A 22,761-nucleotide genomic window follows, 5' to 3' on the forward strand; every position below is an offset into this window, starting at 1 on the left:
CGCCACGCCCTTACATTCTATTTAACGGTTCGCATAGCACCCACAGATTAAGGCCTCGTTTGTTTTAGCTGGATTGGGTTCCGGTCAGGATTACTACCAAACCTGGTTTTATTATTTAATCCGGCTAAGATTTAATTCTGCTAATCCAGTCGAAACTCAAAACGATCAGGTTCTTAATAAGCGCGAGAGGTGAAGAAGACTAGCTAGAGCTCTAACCACCGGCGGCGATGGCATCAGTGGCCAAGCTTCTCGCCGCCTTCCTCGCTGTCCTCGCGGCCGGCGGCGCGCGTGCGTGGGAGCTGAACTTCGAGATGCCATCGTCCGAGGTGATCGACGACGGCATGCCGCTGATCCACATGCTGCGGCCGCTGCTGAGCTCCGGCGGCCACCTGGGCCGGCGCGGCCGCGTGCCGTGCGACAGCTGGCGGTTCGCCGTCGAGACCAACAACAAGCGCGGCTGGAAGACCATCCCGGCCCGCTGCGAGAGGTACGTCGGCAACTACATGATGGGCGGGCACTACCGGAGCGACTCCCGCGCCGTCGTCAACGAGGCCATCGCCTACGCCGAGGGCCTCGAGCTCTCCGGCAAGGGCAACGAGGTGTGGGTGTTCGACATCGACGAGACCGCGCTCTCCAACCTCCCCTACTACGCCAAGCACGGCTTCGGGTACGTACGGTACCTTTTTCGATTTTGAAGCCTTACACGTACGTACGCTCGCTTTCTCTGCCCACGTAGCAGTGTACTCTCGATCGCAGGGCTGAGCCGTACAACTGGACGGCGTTCGGCGCGTACGCCAAGCAGGCGAACGCGCCGGCGCTACCGGAGACGCTGCGGCTGTACAAGAGGCTGCAGGCGCTGGGCATCAAGCCGGTGATCCTCACGGGGCGGCGCGAGGACAAGAGGGAGGCCACGGTCAGGAACCTCGCCAGCGCCGGCTACACCGGCTACCTCAAGCTCCTGCTCAAGTACAGTATTTGCCTGTGTACAGTACATTTCATAGCCGTAGGTGTGCGTGACAACGATCGATGCGCGTGTGCGTGCGTGCAGGCCACAGAACGTGAGGATGCATTCGTTGGAGTTCAAGTCCGGCGAGCGGAAGAAGCTGGTGGACGCCGGCTACGTCATCGTCGGCAACATCGGCGACCAGTGGAGTGACCTACTGGGCGCGCCGGAGGGGGATCGCACATTCAAGCTGCCGGATCCCATGTACTACATCGCCTAGGTCTCTACACGCTCTTCTCTACTCATGGACGATTACAAACAGCTGCAAATAAGCGCCTGAACGAATAACGTGCAATCATCAGTACGTCGTACGTGTGTGCCAAAATAAAATGACCTATGTACATTGATGAGTTGTATGTATGTATGTATGTATGTATGTATGTATGTATGTATGTATGTATGTATGTATGTATGTATGTATGTATGTATGTATGTATGTATGTATGTATGTATGTATGTATGTATGTATGTATGTATGTATGTATGTATGTATGTATGTATGTATGTATGTATGTATGTATGTATGTATGTGTGTTCCAGGATTCAGGACATAACAGTGCGTTTGTAGTCGTGAATATAATGAACCAATGGCGTAATAATAATTAGTATGTGCTCTTCATTTTTAGGGTGTTTCTTTCCATGTTCCATCATTTTTGTTGGCTGATTTTATTTTTACTTACTGAGTTGCTCTTATTTGGACCTAGTCCATACTAACTTGTAGTTAAATCGAACTTTTCCGGATCTTTTTTTATCCAACTGTAAGGGATTACACAAGTTTTTTTTTTACCGGTAGAGTACACATGCATGTTAACATTTCGCTGTGACCCCACACATCTGATCAACGCCAATGTATGATCGTGTTGCACGCCCTGCCATGTCTGTACGTGACCGGGCATGAGCATGACCCGCACCAATCAACCCTGTCCCTTTCTCTCACCCTCACCCTGTCTGCGTTGTCTCATCGACACCTCTAGATAATTCTGTCACAAGCGTAGCAGTCCAGACCCGGCACCTATATAGATGCGTGCTGAAGCTTGAAATGCCCACCGATGACAAGGAATGCCATTTGTAGGTTTCTTTCTTTGCGCGCATTCTAAAATAGTAATATTTTAGGGGAACAAGCCAGTCCTCTGGAGTGGCTTTGGATAATGTTTATAAGTGGGACTTTCCGAGTGGTAAAGATAGTTTTTGTGTGCTTCAATAGTATTTTTGTGGACCGGAAGAGAGAGATTCCATTGACTTTGCTAGTTGCCATTTTCGAATATTTCATTCATACGATACAATATGGTTTAAATAAAGTCGATCCTTGCTGAGCTCCCTTGCCTAACACTTATTTATCCACATTTAGCAATTTTTTTAGTTAGTATACAAAATGCTGGTAGTGCATGTAAGCTAATAAAATGGCCTATATATGTATACATGAAGTTGGATTATTGTACGCTCGTTGGTCCTAGTATATTTCAGATCAATGGCGTAATAATAATGGATAATAATCCACATCAAGAACATTTCAGATCGATGACGTGCAAGTCGCATAGAGCAAAAGCGATTCATCCTCGGCTGTGCTCTGCTTTGCAGCGGCAAATAATAAGATGCAGAGAGAGAGAGAGAGAGAGAGTCAGATTTTGCTAATCAGTGGTTAATTTTTAGATTTGCCTACTTTCAACCCCTCTTTCAGTGCGACACGCACTCCTCGTTCCCTATGTCGTCCCACCCGGTGAGGCTGCAGGTGGGGCCCCAACCTTATCCACCTCGAACGAACCATCGCTCACACTCTCACTCGCCGTTCACCAGCTCAGGCTGAGCTTGCCCATCTTCCTGAGAACCACCACAGCACAACAGGAGAAAGAAAGATGAGGAAAGAAGGCAAGAGGCGGTGCTCCCAACCCCTCGTTGTTGGCTTGATCCCCCACTCCATCTTAATCCTCCATGTAATATACCACGGATATTGAAAACAAAGTTTAATAATAACATACTCCTTCCGTTCTAAATTCTAAGTCATTCCAACTTTCTTAAAAACTCAAACCATCTTAAGGTTGATGAAATTTATACAATAAATTACTAACAATTATGATATCAATAACTACTATTAGATTTTTCATTAAATATATTTTCATAGTATATCTATTCATTGCCATAAATCTTTGTAATGCTCCTTATAATTTTGGTCAAATATAAAATATTTTGACTCTTCAAAAAAGTTGGAATGACTTGTAGTTTGAAATGGAGAAAGTACAAAAGATGGATATATTTCCGACCTATGGCCTTGAGTCCATGGGCCAGCAACGCTGGCAGGCCTATTGGGAGTGCAAATCCGACTCAGGCAGGCCACGCACGACCTTGTAGAACGGCGAGTGAGAGGGTAGTTACCAAAAATTAGCGTCATCATCAGCCTCTTTCCCATGGGCTCCCTGAGCCCAAGATTGAGCTATTCCCTCCTTAACCCCAAATCCTTAACCACACTTTTCAGAGCCATTAGAGGGTTGGAGAACACCAATATAGTGCGGATCAAATTATAGATTGGACTGTCAATAAAATCAAACCTTCAAGAGGGCTAAGACACACGACTGGCCACTGAAAAAAAACTTGACCGACTGTTTTGTCAACCCGTGCTCCCGCATAGATTAATATTTTTAAAAACTATTATATTTGAAAATTATTTAGGAATTAAACTTCTAACTAATAATCAAAATTATTTACTTACTACTCTCTCATTTTTTTCAATACTTCAACATAATACTCATATATATCTGTACTTATCTTTGTTCAGTTGTGATTTATTTTTAATTAGTACTCTATACACTTTTCCATTCACATTCACACTTTTTTTCATTTTGTATCACACCTCCATACATTGTGTTTACAATAAAAAATAATATTTTCCATCACTTCCTCACATACATGTATAAATGATCTACATGGTGATCGACACTCATCATGTGTGTATACCTTAACTTAGCATTTCTATATTAACAATAGCATCAATAGGTAATTTAAAATCATATATTAGTTTACTTTTGGACATTTTTGTATGATGCACATGAATGTAATTAGATTAAGATTTAGATATTTACTTTAGGTTATTTTAAATAACGACACACATGGGTAATTGAGATACAAATTTATAATGGTATTTTAAGTTATGCTTTATAATGATATGTATGAGTAAATTAAATGAAGATTACAAGGTTACTTTAGATTTTTTTTATAAAGGCAGAGAGCTCGATAATTTAGACATAGGTTTAGGATTTATTTTAGAATATTTTTATAATGATAAAGTGGGTAACTTTTAGAAAATATAATAGATCAATGACTATGATTATTAGAGTTTATAGGATTGATGTTTGATGTTTTTGATTTTTGTAAGAATTTCTAGGATTTGTGTTTTTTAAGAGTGTCTTGTGAGAATTAATGCGGAGTCTCGAATGGAAAAAAAAATGAGACCACATTGCTACAAAACTATTACCTAAAGCTACCTCTCCTTTGTTAAATATTCGAACACAATACTTATATAGATATATATAATTATTATCTTCATCCGATTGTGATAGATTTTAGTTGGTATTACTCTATAACATTTCCATCCACATTTATAATCTCTAAATTTTTACTTTGCATCACAAATATGCGCTTAAATTTGTTTAATAGACCCTAAATTTGAGCTACAATTTTAACATAGAAATCTATATTCTCATCACTTCCTTAATTATTATATCATACCTTAATTATTATAAATGGTAACACATACATCATGCGTATAAACCTTAATTATCATACACTAGTAGTGTAAGAAATAGACGATTTAGAATCATATATTGGTGTATATTTTTAATTAAGATGATTTGGATTCAAATTTAGGGTTACTTCAAATTATTTTTTAGTAATGGCATATGTGGGTAATATAGATGCAAATTTAAGGGGTTATTTTAAGTTATTTTTTAAGCATTATTGGTAAGAAATTTAGTTGTAAATTTAGGGTGTTATTTTTAATTATTTTATAATGGCATAAGTGGGTCATTTTGATAAAGATTAGGGGGTTATTTTAGTTCATTTTATATAATGGTAAAGGTGGGTAATTTAGATATAAATTTAGGGGGTTACTTTAGACTATTTTCATAATGGCGTAGGTGGGTAATTTTTTAGAAAACATAATAGATCCAATGACCATGATGATTTGAGTCTACCAACTGATGGCTAGATGTTTTGGTTTTTTTTTGAGAATTTCTAAGATTTCTCTATTTTGTTAAAGTGTCCACCTAAGATTCTACGTGGCTTCACTTGGAGGCTTCAAAAGGAGCCTCCAATTAGTATATATTTTAATAAATTTATACTTAAAGAAAGGTGGCGGCCTCTTGGTATCTTATGAGAACATTAAAAAATGCTCCTGTTAAAATAATATAAGCATTTAGATGGAACATATATCATAGTAAGAGGAGACGGTAACACGTATATTGGACCTTGGTGAATTTATATTGTTTTTTTGAACTTGCCTGGGCAAATATTTCACTAAGAAGAAACAAAAAATTTGCACAAAGTTCCATCTGACCTCTTACCTAAACAGGAAGGGAAACTTACGAAGAAAGGAAAAAGAAAAAAAACGACCTACCACTAATGATAGAATAAAACTACTCATAAGAACTAAAAACGACAACCCTATCATCCCACTTGCGATCCAGCATCCTCCTTCTGCAATGATATTGTTCAGCACCATTGTCAGCGATGACGCCTTCCCCTTGAAAACTGTGTGGTTCCGTTCAAACCAAAATTTCTAGATCGTGAGCATGATTAAGGAGTCAAAACATTTTCATATCGTTTTATCAATCCTCTTAGCACAACCCAGGAGTGAGCAGTGGCGGACTGAGAGGATTAATAGAGCCCAGGCAAAACGCAAGACAGATCACATCTCTGGTAGATCACAGAGGAAGAAGATTTCACAGCTAACCTCTTGCGATTATGGCACAGGAGCCCGGGCAGGCGCCCAGGGTCGCCCTGGGTCAGCCCCTGGGACTGGGAGTGAGGGCTTGGTTTCCGGAGATGCTAAAGACCCACCTTAACAAAAGCTGGTTTACCGTTTCTAGTTCCTGTGCACACGGAGCACAATTACCGTAGTTTGGAACGGTCCGATGTCCAACAACGTTTGTAGACTGCCAAGCAGAAAAAGAATTTGCAGAACATAAACATATTGTCCACTTGACCATACAAGACAATCAAGGTTAGCGAACATAAATATATATATAGCTATTGATTAATTGACAGCTCTCCAATGAGTCTTATTCCACTCAAATAAGACTCATTGCAGCGGTAACAAACTATATAAGAGTACAAAGTTCATTACAAAACCCACACGATGCATCTAACGGAGAGCAGCTGTTGGATGATACGGAGGCCATCGCTTAATTAGCCAATGTAGTAGAGCGGGTCCGGCAGCTTGAAGGTGCGCGCCCCCTCCGGCGCTCCGAGGATGTCGCTCCACTGGTCGCCGATGTTGCCGACGATGACGTAGCCGGCGTCCTGGAGCTTCTGGCGCTCGCCGGACTTGAAGCCGATGGCGGTGCCATTGTACCCGACGGGCTTGAGCATGAGCTTCATCCAGCCGGAGTAGCCCTCGCGGCGGAGGTTGGCGGCGGTGATGGCCCTCTGGTCCTCGGTGCGGCCGGTCACGAACACCGGCTTGATGCCGAGCGAGATGAGCTTATTGTACAGCCGCTGCGTCTCCGGCAGCACCGGCGCGCTCCCCTCCATGACGTACTCGTTGAAGCTCGTCGCGTTGTACGGCTTCGTGCTGGGTTAGCATGGAAAAAGAAGACAATTCGTGGCAAGGTTAAATTAACATCCTATTTGAGGCATAATCAGCAAATTGATCATTACTTGGGTATTCTACAAATCACACGCTGGTTTACACATGTACTCTACTCTTTTTTTTTTTACGAACTAGGCTAGCAAGAGAGCTACCGATTATATTAAAAAAAAGATGAAGTCCAGCAAATAAAAAAACAACAACACAAATACTAGCAGGGTTGTATTGGATCATTAACACATACCGCACCACACCATCGCACTCAACTCAACAACACATCGGCCGGTTGGATTGGGACATCAACACGTACCGAGCTCAACTCATCTTAAACATACTCTGCCCTGTCGGATTGGGACATCGACATGAGCCACATAACTGCCTTCACTTTGGGTAGCCCCTTAACACTCGTTGTCATGGTAACGGCCCTACCACCACCATCGGTCCACCAACACCCCCCAAACGAGCAGCGTCGACCACCCAACGAAGCCAAGAACCTACAAGGTCACCACTTGCACCGTCATAACTGACGATGTTTCACACCGAGCCAACTGCTGCCATGCAGGATTGGTCGCCACAAACCACTGCGAAGTCATGTAGCCATCGCACCATTGTAGCCGCTTGCGCCGTCTCTCGACATTGTTCTGCACCGGGCTAACCTTGCCAAGAAATATTAGCGGCCGCAGCCCGCTGCAAACCGCAAAACTGATTCACGAGTAGCCACCTTTGACTGCCACCAGGCCACCCACACCACCGCCAACCAACCAAAGCCCACTCCAAAAAAGCAGACACTAGCCGCCACCACCGAGAGATCCTCCGAAGCGATGTCTCCAACGAAAGAAACGACGTCCTTAGGCGTCGTCATTGCTGCTCCGACGGGAGCACAACTTTCACCATGAGGACATCCCATCGAGGGAGAGAGTAGGCATCATGCCGACGCCTCCAAGGAGGAGTATGGCGCCCAAAGATGTCACCGCCGCAAGACTTTTGCCCGCTGCCACACTAACTCAAGCCAGCAATGAAGCAACCTGGAGAAGAGAGGGGGCCCATCGCAATCAATCACACCCCCATGGCATCGCTGGTAGCAGCAGTGCAGGACACTGGCGGCCACACCACCACGGCGCAACCGAGAGCTTTGTAGGCATATTCTCTCCACACCTTCGCTCCTCTGCAGCACAGCAGCCGCCCGTCGCTTGAATCAAACCGCAAGGCCACCACCTCCTCCCTCCACATCGGGCCGCCGCCATGAGCAGCTCCTCACCCCACGCGACCTTGCTGCCCCACGGGGTCGCCTCCATAGCCGCCCTTGCCTTGTGCCTACCGTCGCCAATGCATGGCTTCCTCGCGCCGCGTGGGCCGGCACCTCGCGACCTCATCTCCCCACCCCGCGCTGGCCGCCGTGACACGCGGCCTCATCTCCCTCGCGCCGTAAGGCCTCCTCCACGCCGCAGACCAGTCCACCATCCGGCCACCGTTGCCCACACGCCGCGCCTCCGCATGCCTCCTCCACTGCGCCCGCACGCCGCCGCGCCCCAGATCCAGCGCGCGGCCCATCTTCCGCCACCACCGCCTACTCCTGTGGCCTTCTCGCCCACGCGCATCGCCGCCACGTCTACGCCACCGCGCTGTCGTCGCGGCTGAGATTCGGCCGGGTCTCACCCCGAGCCGCCAAAGCAGCCCCGCCGCGACCATCCTAGCCCTCATGCGGGCTTCTGGTGCCGGGCTCCAGCGGCAGCGAGATGGGAGCTGGGGATTGGGGTGGTGGCGGCTAGAGTTTGGGAGGTGCCGCCGGGGTGAGAGCAACGCGGGGCCGAAAGGAGTTGCGATTATGGACAATTAGCGTTCCTCAGTACGTACTCTACTTTCCGTACGTACTCTACTTTCATGACAAACTGGTGTGTGTGTGTCATTTGCAAAAATGGAGTGTGTCCAGTTTCTCCGTACGTGTGTCCAGTTCTAAAACAACTCTATTACAAAAATGGAGCACACACGCACGTGAACAGTAGGCGATCTTTTGGATATGACATTTGCGAAAACGATAAAATTTTGCAGCCACCAAGAATTGGCCAAAGGCCAAAGCGGACCACGCTGGTCCTACTAGATATGGCCTGCATAATCTCTTCGACGACGTCGCCATACGGCAATAGTTTTGCTCGGACACATAAAAGAGTCCAACAGGATCTGTGTGACTGTGTCCCTTTCCTATCTTGAGATATAGAGAAAGAGAAGGACGAAGAGAGAATAAAGGAGAGCTGTACACATTTTTAAATCCTTCTTAATCCTATCTCTTGAGATATAGAGAAAAATATTATGGCATCAGCTAGAGCTTACCAGTGTTTTAAATAGCGGGATATATAGCGGCTCCCAAGAGCTGCTGGCCTGCTGCTATAACCGCTACAACAAAAGTATCATGCTATAGCGGGATATCGTGCCGCTTTTAGTGGCTGAAACCCTATAATATGCTATTTAGAACACTGAGTTTTTAGTGGCTCAAATCCTATAATTCGAGATTCAGTACATGTGCCAGAGCATACACGTACCAGACAAAACATACACATACTCCTACTCCGTACGTGCGTTGAATCGCGAAACAACGTTACGTACCCGAAGCCATCCGTGGCGTAGTAGGGGAGGTTGGAGAGCGTGGTCTCGTCGGTGTCGAACACCCACACCTCCTTGCCCTTGCCGCCGAGCTTGAGCCCCTCGGCGTACGCGACGGCCTCGTCGACGACGACGCCGGAGTCCTGGCGGTAGTGCCCGCCGAGCATGTAGTGGCCGACGTAGCCCTCGCAGTCGACCGGCACCGTCCGCCAGTCGCGCTTGTTGTACGCCTCCACGGCCAGCCGCCAGCTGTCGCACGGCACGCCGCCGCGCCGGCCGAGGTCCCCGGCGGAGCCCACCATCGGGCGCAGCGCGTGGATCACCGGCGCCGCCACGTCTGCCTCCTTCTGGCGCTCATCCGCGGCCGCCTGGACGGCCGCCCATGCGCTGCAGGAGCTGCCGGCCACGAGGGCCACGAGGAGGACGAGCCTGGCCGTCGCCGTCGCCATGGCCACTCTGCTAGTGCTAGCCGAGACTATGGACAGTGTGCTGTTTTGCTTGAAACGAGCACCTGCCCGTCGATGCGTGTGAGGTTTAATAGAAGGTGCTTGCCTGCGCAATGGATCTAGCGAGGCTCACATTGTCACCTGGTCATCAGCACGTACGTGAATCGCATTGGTTGCTTTCTAAATTTTTGTTGTTTTCTAAACTTTCTCACGGTAACTTTATAATTCCTTAATATGTCCATAGAAAAAAAATGTTACGAGTTGTATGACAACAAAAATTTGAAAAATAGTTGTGGAGTTGTCACGTAGTTCGAACGGACAATTGTTTCGCAATCCAGCACCGACGTGGCGACGTCCTGACCTTACGATGATAACGATCGCTTGTGTCCTTCACATTGGGCTCTGCTTGATGGCCGTGTAAGCTTCTTGCCCAAAAAAAAAAAGATCGTGTAAGCTTCTTGGAGGACAAAAAAAAGTACTTCTGTTGTGGTTGGACGCCATGAATATTGCGCACGTGTCAAACTATATTCTAGAGGTAAACTTCATGAACCATTCGCAAGAGGTACTTTTGTTGTGGTTGGACGCCATGAAACACAAAAGGTGCTGGTGCAATTGCCATCTGCTGACATAGTTTTCTTTTTTATTAGCATTATAGTTTTCTTATGCTTTGTCAAACTTTTGGTTCAATTTTGTTCATATTTGGATCAAAATACGAATTCTTTGACCGGTCAACACAACTGAATTCTGGTCTGAATTTCATAAAATTCGATAGGCTCTGAAATTTGAGTAAAGTACGTGGTCGGTCCTTAAACTTGTCTGATCCTTAAACTTGTCTGGCTATGTCACTTAGGTCTCCATACACTCAAAATGCATATCTGGCTCCCGAAACTTGGGTTCAGGTATCATTTAGGTCCATGTACTCTCAGTATGCACATCTAGCCCTCTAACCTTGGTTTCGGATGTTATCTAGATCCATATACTCTCCAAAAGCATTGTCATCTCAACTAAATTGATAAAAACTTGTTTTTACACATATATCATTTAACTATAGTCGAATAAAGTGAATTTCGACTCGGCCTGTCTAGAGAATACTGATGAGCTGAATCCGGAAAGATTGAAGATCTTTTACTTTGGAGGCAATATCTTAACTTACTAGGTGCGCATGATTGGCGTGCTCTATTATTCTTGGAAGATTATTCAAATTTGAATATGCATTTACTAAACTAAAATCAGGGATTTATAAGATAAATTACTGGACAAATATTGGGAGAAGTTGAAGGGGCAATAAAACAAGTCAGGAAATGTACCACTGAAAGTATTAGCTTGCTTGAATGCATAAAATTTGATCTTATGATGTTTTATTAGTGGGATGACACTGCATTCCATGAGTTAAGGGACCTGTATGATACCCGAAGTCAAGTTTAAGGAGTGAGATTTGCATTTTGAGAGTATAGGGACCTAAATGACATCCGAGCGGAGGTAGGTATGCATTTTGAGAATACGGGGACCTAAGTGACGTATACGGACAAGTTTATGAAACGACCTACTCCTGAAATTTTGAAGTTTTTGAATCCTATAGCCTTATTGCTGGTTTTTTTTGAGAGGGTACAACAAAATGCACACATCCAACGCACTCCACACCGCACACACGTAGCCTTATTGCTGGCTGGGCTGGCGCATGGTGTGCTGGGCCAGTCCAGTTAGGAGTTAGCTGGGCTGCACGTTTGATGGACCAGATTATTAAGCGGGCGGGCCCACCAGGGCCCACCAGGTAGGATAGGTTTAGGTGGGCCGGTTGGTAACTGGGTCGGGGCTAGTCAGCTTGGTAGGGCCCATGTTGTAGTCAGTAGGCCTAGGGTAGTTAGAGCCCAACTTCGATAGGTTAGCTTTTGATTTATATTTGAATTTTGAATTCAAATAAAAATTACACTCAATATCCAAATAAACTACAAATTCCACACTAAGAATTATTTTCCCTTACAGTAAAATTTAATGTTTTACTAAATTTCTTAGTTAGGGATTACACATTTTTTAAAATCCACATTTTTCTCACATTAACATTCCAGAAAAAGAACTGAAATGTTACAAATTAGAATGGCCTTGTTACTAGCTAGTAGATAAAAAAAAAATCATATTATGATAGCAAGAGGAGAAGGTAATACTACGTACACATGATAATGTCCATTTGACCTAACAAGACAATCAAGGTTATCGAACATAAATAATTACTTCCTCCGTTTCGAATTACTATTTGTTTTGCCTTTTCTAGATGTATAGTTTTTACTACATATCTAGACATAATATATATCTAGATGTATAGTAAAATTTACGTATCTAGAAAACCTAAAACGAATAATAATTTGGGACGGAGGGAGTATTGACTAATCGAATCTTATTCCACTCAAATCCTAACCGTTGAGTAAAAGACGACATGGAACGGTTTATTAAGAACCGAGGGGTAACATCACGCAGTTCATTACAAAACAGGCGATGGATCGAGGGAGAGTAGCCGGCGCTGGATGTTACGGATCGGAGGCCATCTTCGCTTAGCCGATGTAGTAGATCGGGTCGGGCAGCTTGAAGGTGCGTGCCCCCTCCGGCGCACCGAGGATGTCGCTCCACTGGTCGCCGATGTTGCCGACGATGACGTACCCCGCGTCCTGGAGCTTCTGGCGCTCGCCGGACTTGAAGCCGATGGCGGAGGCCTTGAAGCCGACGGGCTTGAGCAGCAGCTTCATCCACCCGGAGTAGCCTTGGCGGCGGAGGTTGGCGACGGTGATGGCCCTCTGGTCCTCGGTGCGGCCCGTCAGGAACACCGGCTTGATGCCGAGCGCGATGAGCTTGTTGTACAGCCGCTGCGTCTCCGGCAGCACCGGCGCGCTCCCCTCCAGCACGTACGCGTTGAAGCTCGTCGCGTTGTACGGCTTCGTGCTGGGTAAGCATGCATGGAAAAAGAAGACAATGCAAACTCATCACTTGTCTACTCTCTACAAATCACACACTGGTTTTACGTTACGGTCCTTTCATACATGACAAACTGGTGTGTCCAGTTCTGAAACAACTTTATTAGAAATGGAGCACACACGCACGTGTGAACCGTGGGCGATCTTTTGGATATGACACTTGCGAAAACGATAAGATTTTGTAGCCAGCACGCATTGGCAAAAGGCCAAACGGACCACGTACGCTGGTCCTAATCGATATGGCACGCACAATCTCATCGACGACGTCTCCATGTGGCATCGGACACATGCATGCGTCCTAAGACTCCAAGAGATCTGTTCCTTTCCCATCATAGAGAAAGAGAAGGACGATGAGAATTATAAAGGAGAGCCATACGTTTTTTAATCCTACTATCTTGAGATATAGAGAAAGATATTATATTATTATGACATCAGCTAGAGCTAATAACCAGCAGAATATAGCGGCTCCCAAGAGCTCTCCTGCCATAACCGCTACAACAAAAATATCAAGCTATAGCGGAATCTAACTGGCTCTTTTAATGGCTGAAGAAGACTGCCGCTAAATCCTAGTCCTCTATTGAGGGTGTGTTTGGTTGAGCTGTGGCTTTTGAAAAAGTTGCTGTGAGCTGTGGAAAAGTAGCTGTGAGAAAGCAGCTGTGGGAAAATCAGAAGACCGTTTGGTTAAAGGAGCTGTGAAACTGTAGGCTATGTAACAAATACCTGTAATGCCCCTAAAGGTCTGTGAGTGTGTTTATATGCAAATTGCTCGTAACAAAATAAATTTTATATATTTTTCATCCATTAAAGTGATTGGTCCACATAAATAGAATTATATCCATCAAAAGTTCTATACAAGGATGCCATCCTTCAACATGGATGAGCAGGGAGCAGCGGCGGGGTTCTGTGGCCGGGGTTGTTGGGCGGCGGCCGTCCGGGGGGCGGGGTGTGGCGGGCGGCCGGGGGCGCCGGGCCGGCGACCGGCGACCGAGGGCGGCGGACAGCGGGCCGGCGGATGGCGAACGGCTGGCCAGCAGCCGGTGACCTGGGGTGACGGGCGTCGGGCGGCGGTGGTTGGGGTCGTCGGGCGGTGGCCGTCCGGGGGCGGGGGGTGTGGCAGGCAGCCGGGGGCGCCAGGTCGGCGGGAAGCGGACCGGCGACCGGGGGCGGCGGATGGCGAGCCGGCGGACGGCGTCCGGCGGCGATGGGCGGTGGGGTGCGGCGATAGGAGGAGCGGACGGATGCATCGGGAGAAATAGATTGGGGCAAAAAACGAACCGTTACCTTCATAATCAGTGGCAGGTGGGTAATTTTTTACCCCAAAAGCACTTGAAAGCAGGGGGGAAGGTGCTTTTCATTTTGTACTAGAGCAAAAGTAGCTTTTGAGCAAAAGCACGTAGAGCTTTTAGGCCTTTTGGTTGGCTTTTGACTTTTGCAAAAGCAAAAGCAGGTTGGAAAGCCCAACCAAAGGCAGCCTTAAAACACTAAGCTAGCTCACTATTGCTTTTCTCTAGAATCAGTACACATGTTCTGGTGCATATACGTACAAGACAAAACATACAGATACGACGTGTAGTGTACGTGGCAATGCCTCTGTTCTCATTTGTTTTGACTTTTCTAGACGCATAATTTTTTATATTCACATATTATATTTTCTAGACGCATAACTTTTGATATTCACCTAGATATATATTAGAGCAACTTGTCAGGTGAGTACAGATTGGTCAAACAACTTATAAAATGCTCAATCTAGTACAATAACTTGTAAGATGGGTGCAATTTAATCCAACAACTTGTAAAATGTTAAATTTAGTATATTAACTTGATAGGTGGTTGCAGATTAGTCCAACAACTTTAAAAAAACTCAAGTTTGAGTATTTTACAAGTTATTGAACCAATCTACACTCACCCGATGTATTTACTCTATATATTATGTCTATATATAGCAAAAGTTAGATACGTGAAAAAATCAAAATGAATTGTATTTTGAGCCGGCGGTACATATACGCGGGCACATGAGCTGGCCGGTTAACATGATTAATTAGTACGTGCCATGACATGGATTCCTAGGTGCCATGCGTTGAATCGCGAACAACGTTACGTACCCGAAGCCGTGGGTGGCGTAGTAGGGGAGGTTGGAGAGGGACGTCTCGTCGATGTCGAACACCCACACCTCCTTGCCCTTGCCGCCGAGCTTGAGCCCCTCGGCGTACGCGACGGCCTCGTTGACGACAACGCGGGAGTCTCGGCGGTAGTGCCCGCCGAGCATGTAGTGGCCGACGTAGCCCTCGCAGTCGGCCGGCACGGTCCGCCAGTCGCGCTTGTTGTACGCCTCCACCGCCAGCCGCCAGCTGTCGCACGGCACGCCGCCGCGCCGGCCGAGGTCACCGGCGGAGCCCACCATCGGGCGCAGCGCGTGAATCAACGGCGCCTTCTGGCTCTCATCCGCGGCCGCCTGGACGGCCCACGCGCTGCCGGCCACGAGGGCCACGAGGAGGACGAGCCTGGCCGTCGTCGCCGTCGCCATGGCCACTCTGCTAGAGCTAGCCGAGACTGGACAGTGTGTGCTGTTTTGCTTGTGGAGACGAGCACCTGCCCCGTCGGTACGCGCGCGTGAGCTTTAATAGAAGGTGCTTGTTGCCTGCGCAACGGATCTAGCGGGGCTCACATGTCACCTGGTCATCAGCACGTGAGTCGCTAAATTTTTTGTTGTTTTCTAGATTTTCTCACGCTAACTTTATAATTCCTTAATTTATGTATATATAAAAATATTATAAATTGTATGAGAACAAAAAATCTGAAAAACAAACGTGGGGTTGTCTCGTAGTTCGAATATGGACAATTGTTTCGCAAAAGAAGATCGATTCTTCCCTCTGCCTCCATATGTAATTTTTAAAAATGTTACTCCGTTTCAAATTGTAAGCCGTTTTGATTTTTCTAGATTCATAGATGTTTGTTGTAAGAACTATATATGTACCTAGAAAAACCAAAACGACTTACTCCCTTCGTCCCATGGAAAATGCAATTCTATTTTTTCTATTCGTCCCATGAAAAATGCAATTCTAGTTTTTCTAGGACAGATTAGCCGTGGCATGAAAAGGCTCCAATGCCCTAATTTGTTAGCCACATGCAATAAATTTTGACATGCAAATCAGATCTGACCACTTAATTAAACAGGCAATTAGATTTATTTCCTAGGATTATTGCACTTTTTTGTGGGATTTTTTCAAATACTAGAATGGTACCTTTCATGGGATGGAGAGTGCAATTTGGGAGTACATGATATTGCATAAATTTATTTACGAGTCTGCCCAGTCACAGCATGCATGCAAGGCTGCTTATTTGGCGGACCACCCGTGGCGGTGCTCCTCCCTCAGCACCGACGTGTGGCAACGTCCTGGCCTTACCATGACAACGATGGTTTGTCTCCTCCACTTTGGGCTCTGCCAATGGCCTTGTAAGCTTCTTGGAGGAAAAAAAGAACTTCTATGCGAATCTCCTGTCATTCAGAATTTATACACACACGTGAGTAGCACTTACAGTGTGTGCTACTGTGCTTACAGTTTTAGTTGTATTACTCACGCGCGCCCTTGTAAATTGTAAATTTGTAATGGATAAAAATGACTGCTTATTTGGGGGGGTTTCCGTCTCCTGGCCGCATTCTTTTGTATGCGCACGATTACAGATTTGCCTCTTTTTGCCTTGTCGATCTGATCCCTCGATATATGCCTCATGCATACGGCACTGCTACACCCGTCGTGTCAACTGCTGCTCGAATCAGATCCTATACAGGCATCCAGAGCACCACTGCTTTTTCTCTGAGCTGACCTGCAGAAAAGAAAGGGCTTCAGATTAGGTCCTTTGAAATTCCTATGTTGTAGGCTGTATGTTCCACGAAAAAGGCGCTAACCATTATTGCACATGTGTGCTAAAGTACTATAGAAATTTCATGGAAAAAACCACTCTAGACATGTCAGTTTTAATCACAATGTTCATCTGTTTTTTAATCAAAAGAAGCTGATTTTGCTCTCGACATGCTATTTAGAATACTCAAGTTCATTCCTACTTTGATACTCCCGTTTAGGGTGTTTTTGGAAACCTCTTGATCATACTACATTTTTTTAGGCAAAAACTATGGGGAAGTTCTTCACAGCACTTCATTTCAAAAATTAAGAAAGGCACAAGGACAGGAGATGAGGGGGGATTAAGTTACACTAGTGTCTCTAGCCATTGAATAAAAACTATCTACAGGTGATCATACTACATTAAGGATATTTTGCCCAAGGGAACAGACCTCGGCCTCCTGAGCCGCTCGCCCGAGCGCCTCAGGGGGCGAACCTGCCCGTACACTGCGAGCCCCCTCTCCCCCGGTGCCATCCCCGCCTGCCGCCGTCGCTCTGGCCATAGCTCGTGACGGCGGCAGGCTCTCAAGCCGCAGCAGTGGCCTCGGCTCGCTCCCCTCCCTCCCTTTCTCCCCGTTTTGCTATTTCTTGCTCCAGTCCAGATCTTGTTGATTCAAATCTTGGTCGCCCTCATCTTCGGCTTCCTTCCCCCGCCTACCTTGGTGTCTGCGCCTCTGCTCAGGCCGACGCTACCTCCTTTCCTCGCTCGTCGGATTCGCAGCCCCCCTGTGTTGGCCTCTAGGCTGGGGGCTCCGCCGGCGGTGATGCATCCTGAGGTTTAGAGCTGTGGTTGGAAGGTGGCTGAGCTGCTGGGAGGGATTCGTAGACGGCTTGTGCCTACTCCGTCGCTCCTCCGGTGGCAGATCTACGCAACCTCCTCCTAGGTCGTCTGGTTCGCTGTCCCCCTGTGCTGGCTCCCTTACCGGGGCCCGTCGCTGGCGATGCTCAATGGGTGGGGGTTGCTGTTGGCAGGGCTCATCGGTGGTGCCCTGAGCCGTCCCTCTCCCGTGCCGCCGGCTGCAGATCCACGCAGTGCTCCGCTGGCGGGGCTATCCATATGCTGTTGGGTCTGCACTCATCCCCGCCGCCTCCGGCTATGTGCGTCCTGCTCACAACCTTGGTGGCTCGGCATGGTCGGTGCGGCAGCTGCAATGCGAGGGTTCTGGGTGATGTGCAATGAAAGTGCCGCACCCAGTGCGCGGAGAGCGCGGTAGGTGCCAAGCACCTCTGCATGATCTAGGCAAGTTCCTTTCTTCATGTTCTGGTCGGATGCCGTGCAGCGCAAGCGTCGCGCTCGGTGTGTGGGGAGGTGCCCGGACCTCTGTATGGCCCGACCTAGGGTGTTATCTCTGGCATCTTGTGCAGCTTGATGGTTCTGCTTGTTGTTGTGTGCTTCTGAGGCCAACCGTGAATGTTGGGTTTGCCCCGGTGAATCGATTGGGTGCTAATGATTCGATTCAGGTGGGGCTTAGCCCTCCCGTTGCCGACACTCATCGGCGGTCGGTGGTGGTTCCTTCATTCGTGTGCCTAATTTGCTTCTTCTTTGTCGAGTGAGCGTGTGTTGCGATTGTAATTCTTTGTGGCTCCCTTTCTTCTTCTGCCAATTTGTATCCTGATCACCACCCCAGTTTGGGAGTGGCTGCGTGATGTAATATCTCCTTTGATGGAATGAAAATGTTCAGGTGGGCTTACTTAGCCCCCCTTGATTCCTCAAAAATACTACATTCATGTAGACGTAAAACATTTTAGTCCCATATAGGCAGATGTTATGTCACATTTAGATTTTAAAGCATATATATATAGATAGCACACACGCTATCTACAGGTGATTCCTTGCCACGAGAAAGGATGCGTGTATCAGGTTTAGCTTGTTCTCTTTTCATGTAGTAATGAACTGGTCGCGGCCGGCCGGGCGCATCTTTCTGCAGTTCGTCACGGGGCCGCATGTCTGGGCCGGGCTGAAGTTGGCACACACGTCGAGTTCCGGAAGATGCATGCGGCCGAAGGGGCCAAGGCGCATGCAAAGCACATGTGCTGATCATGGCTGGGGCCGGGCTTGTTTGTACCAGCAGCCGGAAAATGCAAAACTGTACATGTGACCCTACGAACTTATTGATTTCTCTTTTCATCCGACTGTTGATCTAGTACCTACCCATAAACTTCTTACCTACTCATATATATTTCACCGTTAATTCAAAAATGAATGATTTGGATAGCTCATGTCGTCGTGAAAAATCCATAGGCAGGTACTCAATCATGCTCTTTTGGCGTTTCCACAAATTATTTTAATTCCACGATATGCCGTGATACATACTGTGGTCCTTTTGAAAAACCACGTATTGTGGTCCTGGATGTGTCCTTTTTGTGCTCTTGTTAGTTTGATTTTTTTAGTGAAAAAAAGGGAGCTTTCCAGATTCCAAACCCACGATATATCAGGCTCTCTCCAACGGACATCGCCAACATGCGTAAGCATTTTCGGTGAACATGGAGGGAAGAGAGAGAGGGAGAGGAGGGAAAAAACATCTACTTTCTAGTAGGTCGTTTTCGTTTTTCTAGGTGTATAAATATTATTATACATTTACATATAGTGTATGTTTAGATGCATAATAATATATATGAATCTAGAAAAATTAAAATAACCTACAATTTGGAACGGAGCGAGTAGCTGGCAGCAATCTCAAATCATCAATCGCACAAAATTTGGATAACAAAATAGGGAAGCATACAAGCAGTTATTTTTTTCTCTTCACAAATTTAAGAGGCTTGTAGCACATATGACACGTGCTGTACACTATTTGGGACGGGGAAAATAATTTGTGGATGGTGCACATGCATGAGCTTTATTTGAACAGAGGCGGCATACCTACAACGTATTTGGTTTGGGATGCCGGGTGATCCGGAATCATCCGAACCTAGAACTGAAGCTAGCCGAGCCGTTTGGTTCGCATCGCCGGAAGAGCTCATCCGTCATCGACTGCTTCCATCTAGCGCTAATCGCACGCAAATGTGCCAGACCACTTGATTCCGCAATTAATATTCAGATGGAACCATTCTGTTTGGAGGGGAGCCGGCCCATGCCGCACCGCATCAACCGCTAAACCAAACACGCTATTTAAGATCGAGTTGAAGTCCAACTGACTGACGCATCTACATGGGGGACTGACGCATGATGAGGGTGTGATAAAAAATAAAAAGCAGCTCATCACAAACAAACACTGCAAACCCCTGAATCATGGACAGATTATTGATGGATTGACGACGTAGAGCCGTTGGATGCTCGATCGGCCGGTGTTGTCGAGCGGGTCCTAGCTCATTAGCCGATGTAGTAGAGGGGGTCGGGCAGCTTGAAGGTGCGCACCCCCTCTGGCGCGCCGAGGATGTCGCTCCACTGGTCGCCGATGTTGCCGACAATGACGTAGCCGGCGTCCTGGAGCTTCTGGCGCTCGTCGGACTTGAAGCCGATGGCGGTGCCATTGTACCCGACGGGCTTGAGCAGGAGCTTCATCCAGCCGGAGTAGCCCACGCGGCGGAGGTTGGCGACGGTGATGGCCCTCTGGTTCTCTCTGCGGCCCGTCAGGAACACCGGCGTGATGCCGAGAGAGATGAGCTTGTTGTACAGCCGCTGCGTCTCCGGCAGCACCGGCGCGCTTCCCGCAAACACGTACGCGTTGAAGCTCGTCGCGTCGTACGGCTTCGTGCTGTGTGTTAGCAATAGCATGCATGGAAGAAGACAAGTGGAGACCATTAGATCAGCAAATAAACTCATTACTTGGATAATCTACAAATCATTCACTGCCGGTAGTTCCTCCATTTCAAATTATTGATCGTTTTAATTTTTTTTTAAATTCATAGATTATGCTAAAAATCTCATACACGTGCATAGAAAAACTATGAAATAAAAAAGCTAAAACAAACTGTAGTTTAGGACAGAGGGAGTATTTGTCGTAGGAACCACTGTGTATAGTTCTAAAACAACTTTATTACAAATGGAGGACCAGACTTTTTTGTTTTTTAGTCCTTTTTGTAAAAGATTCTCACAAATACGTCCCTGGCGGAACCAATTTAAAAAATGGACGCTTAGCTTGGCGCCATCCACACTGGCGCCAAGCTTACACGTCTCGGCGCCAGCCACCCTGACGCCAAGGTCCATGCGCAGCTGCTGACGCGGATGTCGACGTGGCGGGGGCTTGGCGCCATCCATCTTGGCGCCAAGCCTTGGCGCCGTGGATCTTGGCGCCAAGCTTGGCGCCGTAGATCTTGACGCCGAGCTATCTACCACGTACCTCTTCGCGTTTTGAACTAAACAAGTATAATTATTCCGAGAAGTGTGTAACAAACTAAGCTGTGGTTCAACTGGTTAGGAGGTGGGCTTCTTTTCTTGGAGACCTGAGTTCAAACCCACCTCCTAACCAGTTGAACCACAACTTAGTTTGTTGCACGCTCCTCGGAATAATTATACTTGTTTAGTTCGAAACGCGAAGGGGTACGAGGTAGATAGCTCGGCGCCAAGATCTACGGCGCCAAGCTTGGCGCCAAGATCCACGGCGCCAAGGCTTGGCGCCATGATGGATGGCGCCAAGGCCCCGCCACATCAGCACCCGCGTCAGCAGCTGCGCATAGACCTTGGCGCTAGGATGGCTGGCGCCGAGACGTTGTAGCTTGGCGCCAGCGTGGATGGCGCTAAGCTAAGGCTCCATTTTTGGAATTGGTTCCGTCAGGAGCCTATTTGTGAGAATCTTTCGCAAAAAGGCCTAAAAAATAAAAAAGTCAGAATGGAGGACCGGTAAAAAATATCTACTGTTGTATGATGCCCACTGGTCGTCGTCCTATACTGACTGTCTCTCATCGACGTCACGTCCCCATCTGCCACTGTTGTGCTCGGTCATGCATGCATGTGTCCCACAGGACCGGTCCCTTTCTTGATAAAAAACCAACGTGTTCTTGTGCAAATATCAGATTCTGGCATTTTATCTCCGGCTACGTAATTCTGGCATTCCTAGATCCTGAGAGTAAGTACGTACAAATACCAGCCAACGGCGCGGCGCTATACTACGTGACAACGTAAACGTGTATGTACAAGAACAACTTATACGTATTTGGTTAAAAAATAAATTAATCTGCTTATCTTCAACATCATATATTTTGAGAACGGAAGGAGCACGCGGTGGTGTTGAATCCTAAACAACGTATGTACTTATTACGTACCCAAAGCCATTGGAGGCGTAGTAGGGGAGGTTGCTGAGGGCCGTCTCGTCGATGTCGAACACCCACACCTCCTTGCCGTTGCCAGCGAGCTGGAGCCCCTCGGCGTACGCGACGGCCTCGTCGATGACGACGCGGGAGTCCCTGCGGTAGTGCCCGCCGAGCATGTAGTTGCCGACGTAGCGCTCGCACCTTGCCGGCACCGTCCTCCAGTCGCGCTTGTTGTTCGTCTCCACGGCCAGCCGCCAGCTGTCGCACGGCACGCCGCCGCGCCAGCCGAGGTCCCCGGCGGAGCCCACCAGCGGGCGCAGCGCGTGGATCACCGGCGCCGCCACCTCCTCCTCGACGAAGCGCTCCGCGGCCGCCTGGACGGCCCGCGCCGCCGTCGGCATCCGGAGGCCGCTCAGCTCCCACGCGCCGCCGCAGGAGGTGCTGCCGGCCACGAGGGCCACGAGAAGGACGAGCCTGGCTGTCGCCAGCGTCGTTGCCATGGCCGCGCTCTGAGTCTGCTAAGCTAAGCCGGTACTGGACAGTGTGCTGCTTAGCTTGTTGAGATGAGCAGCTGCCCACGTGAGCTTTAATAGACAGTGCGTGCCTGCATGCTGGGATCTGGCGGGACCCGCATGTCAGTTCAGCGCGGGGTGACGAGGGTAACGCTTGGACGTTGTCGCGATAGGGTGAAATTATTGGTCCGTGGACGGTGGAGGACCAATAATACAATGCAAGGCTGGGCCTCTCCCCTCGGGACGGCGTCCTGGCCTTAGGCGGTTAGGCCTCCTCCAATGATATGAGCTATTACCTAGCTCTGGCAAGCGTGTATGTGTCTGTCTCTCTCCATTGCTTCGTCCTGGGA

General features: G+C 47.6%; 3 protein-coding genes across 3 annotated transcripts; 1 reads left to right on the top strand and 2 right to left on the bottom strand.

Annotated features, from left to right (window-relative positions):
- Positions 1 to 32: 32 nt before the first annotated feature.
- Positions 33 to 1,628, top strand: LOC117850043 (stem 28 kDa glycoprotein). Its single transcript, XM_034731823.2, has 3 exons — positions 33 to 667; positions 757 to 966; positions 1,049 to 1,628. Exons 1-3 carry the CDS (start codon positions 228 to 230, stop codon positions 1,221 to 1,223), a joined length of 825 nt encoding a protein of 274 aa, XP_034587714.1. The 5' UTR covers positions 33 to 227; the 3' UTR covers positions 1,224 to 1,628.
- Positions 1,629 to 6,216: 4,588 nt separating this feature from the next.
- Positions 6,217 to 9,847, bottom strand: LOC117850042 (stem 28 kDa glycoprotein). Its single transcript, XM_034731821.1, has 2 exons — positions 9,402 to 9,847; positions 6,217 to 6,785 (listed from the first exon to the last, which is right to left on the bottom strand). Exons 1-2 carry the CDS (start codon positions 9,845 to 9,847, stop codon positions 6,401 to 6,403), a joined length of 831 nt encoding a protein of 276 aa, XP_034587712.1. The 3' UTR covers positions 6,217 to 6,400.
- A 2,372-nt stretch (positions 9,848 to 12,219) lies between these two features.
- LOC117850194 (uncharacterized) lies at positions 12,220 to 22,467 on the bottom strand. The gene is made up of 4 exons (XM_034732000.2): positions 21,912 to 22,467; positions 20,036 to 20,404; positions 14,910 to 15,089; positions 12,220 to 12,775 (listed from the first exon to the last, which is right to left on the bottom strand). Exons 1-4 carry the CDS (start codon positions 22,397 to 22,399, stop codon positions 12,391 to 12,393), a joined length of 1,422 nt encoding a protein of 473 aa, XP_034587891.1. The 5' UTR covers positions 22,400 to 22,467; the 3' UTR covers positions 12,220 to 12,390.
- Positions 22,468 to 22,761: the final 294 nt, after the last annotated feature.

Source organism: Setaria viridis, chromosome 3, assembly GCF_005286985.2.
Source record: "Setaria viridis chromosome 3, Setaria_viridis_v4.0, whole genome shotgun sequence".
NCBI lineage: Eukaryota > Viridiplantae > Streptophyta > Magnoliopsida > Poales > Poaceae > Setaria > Setaria viridis.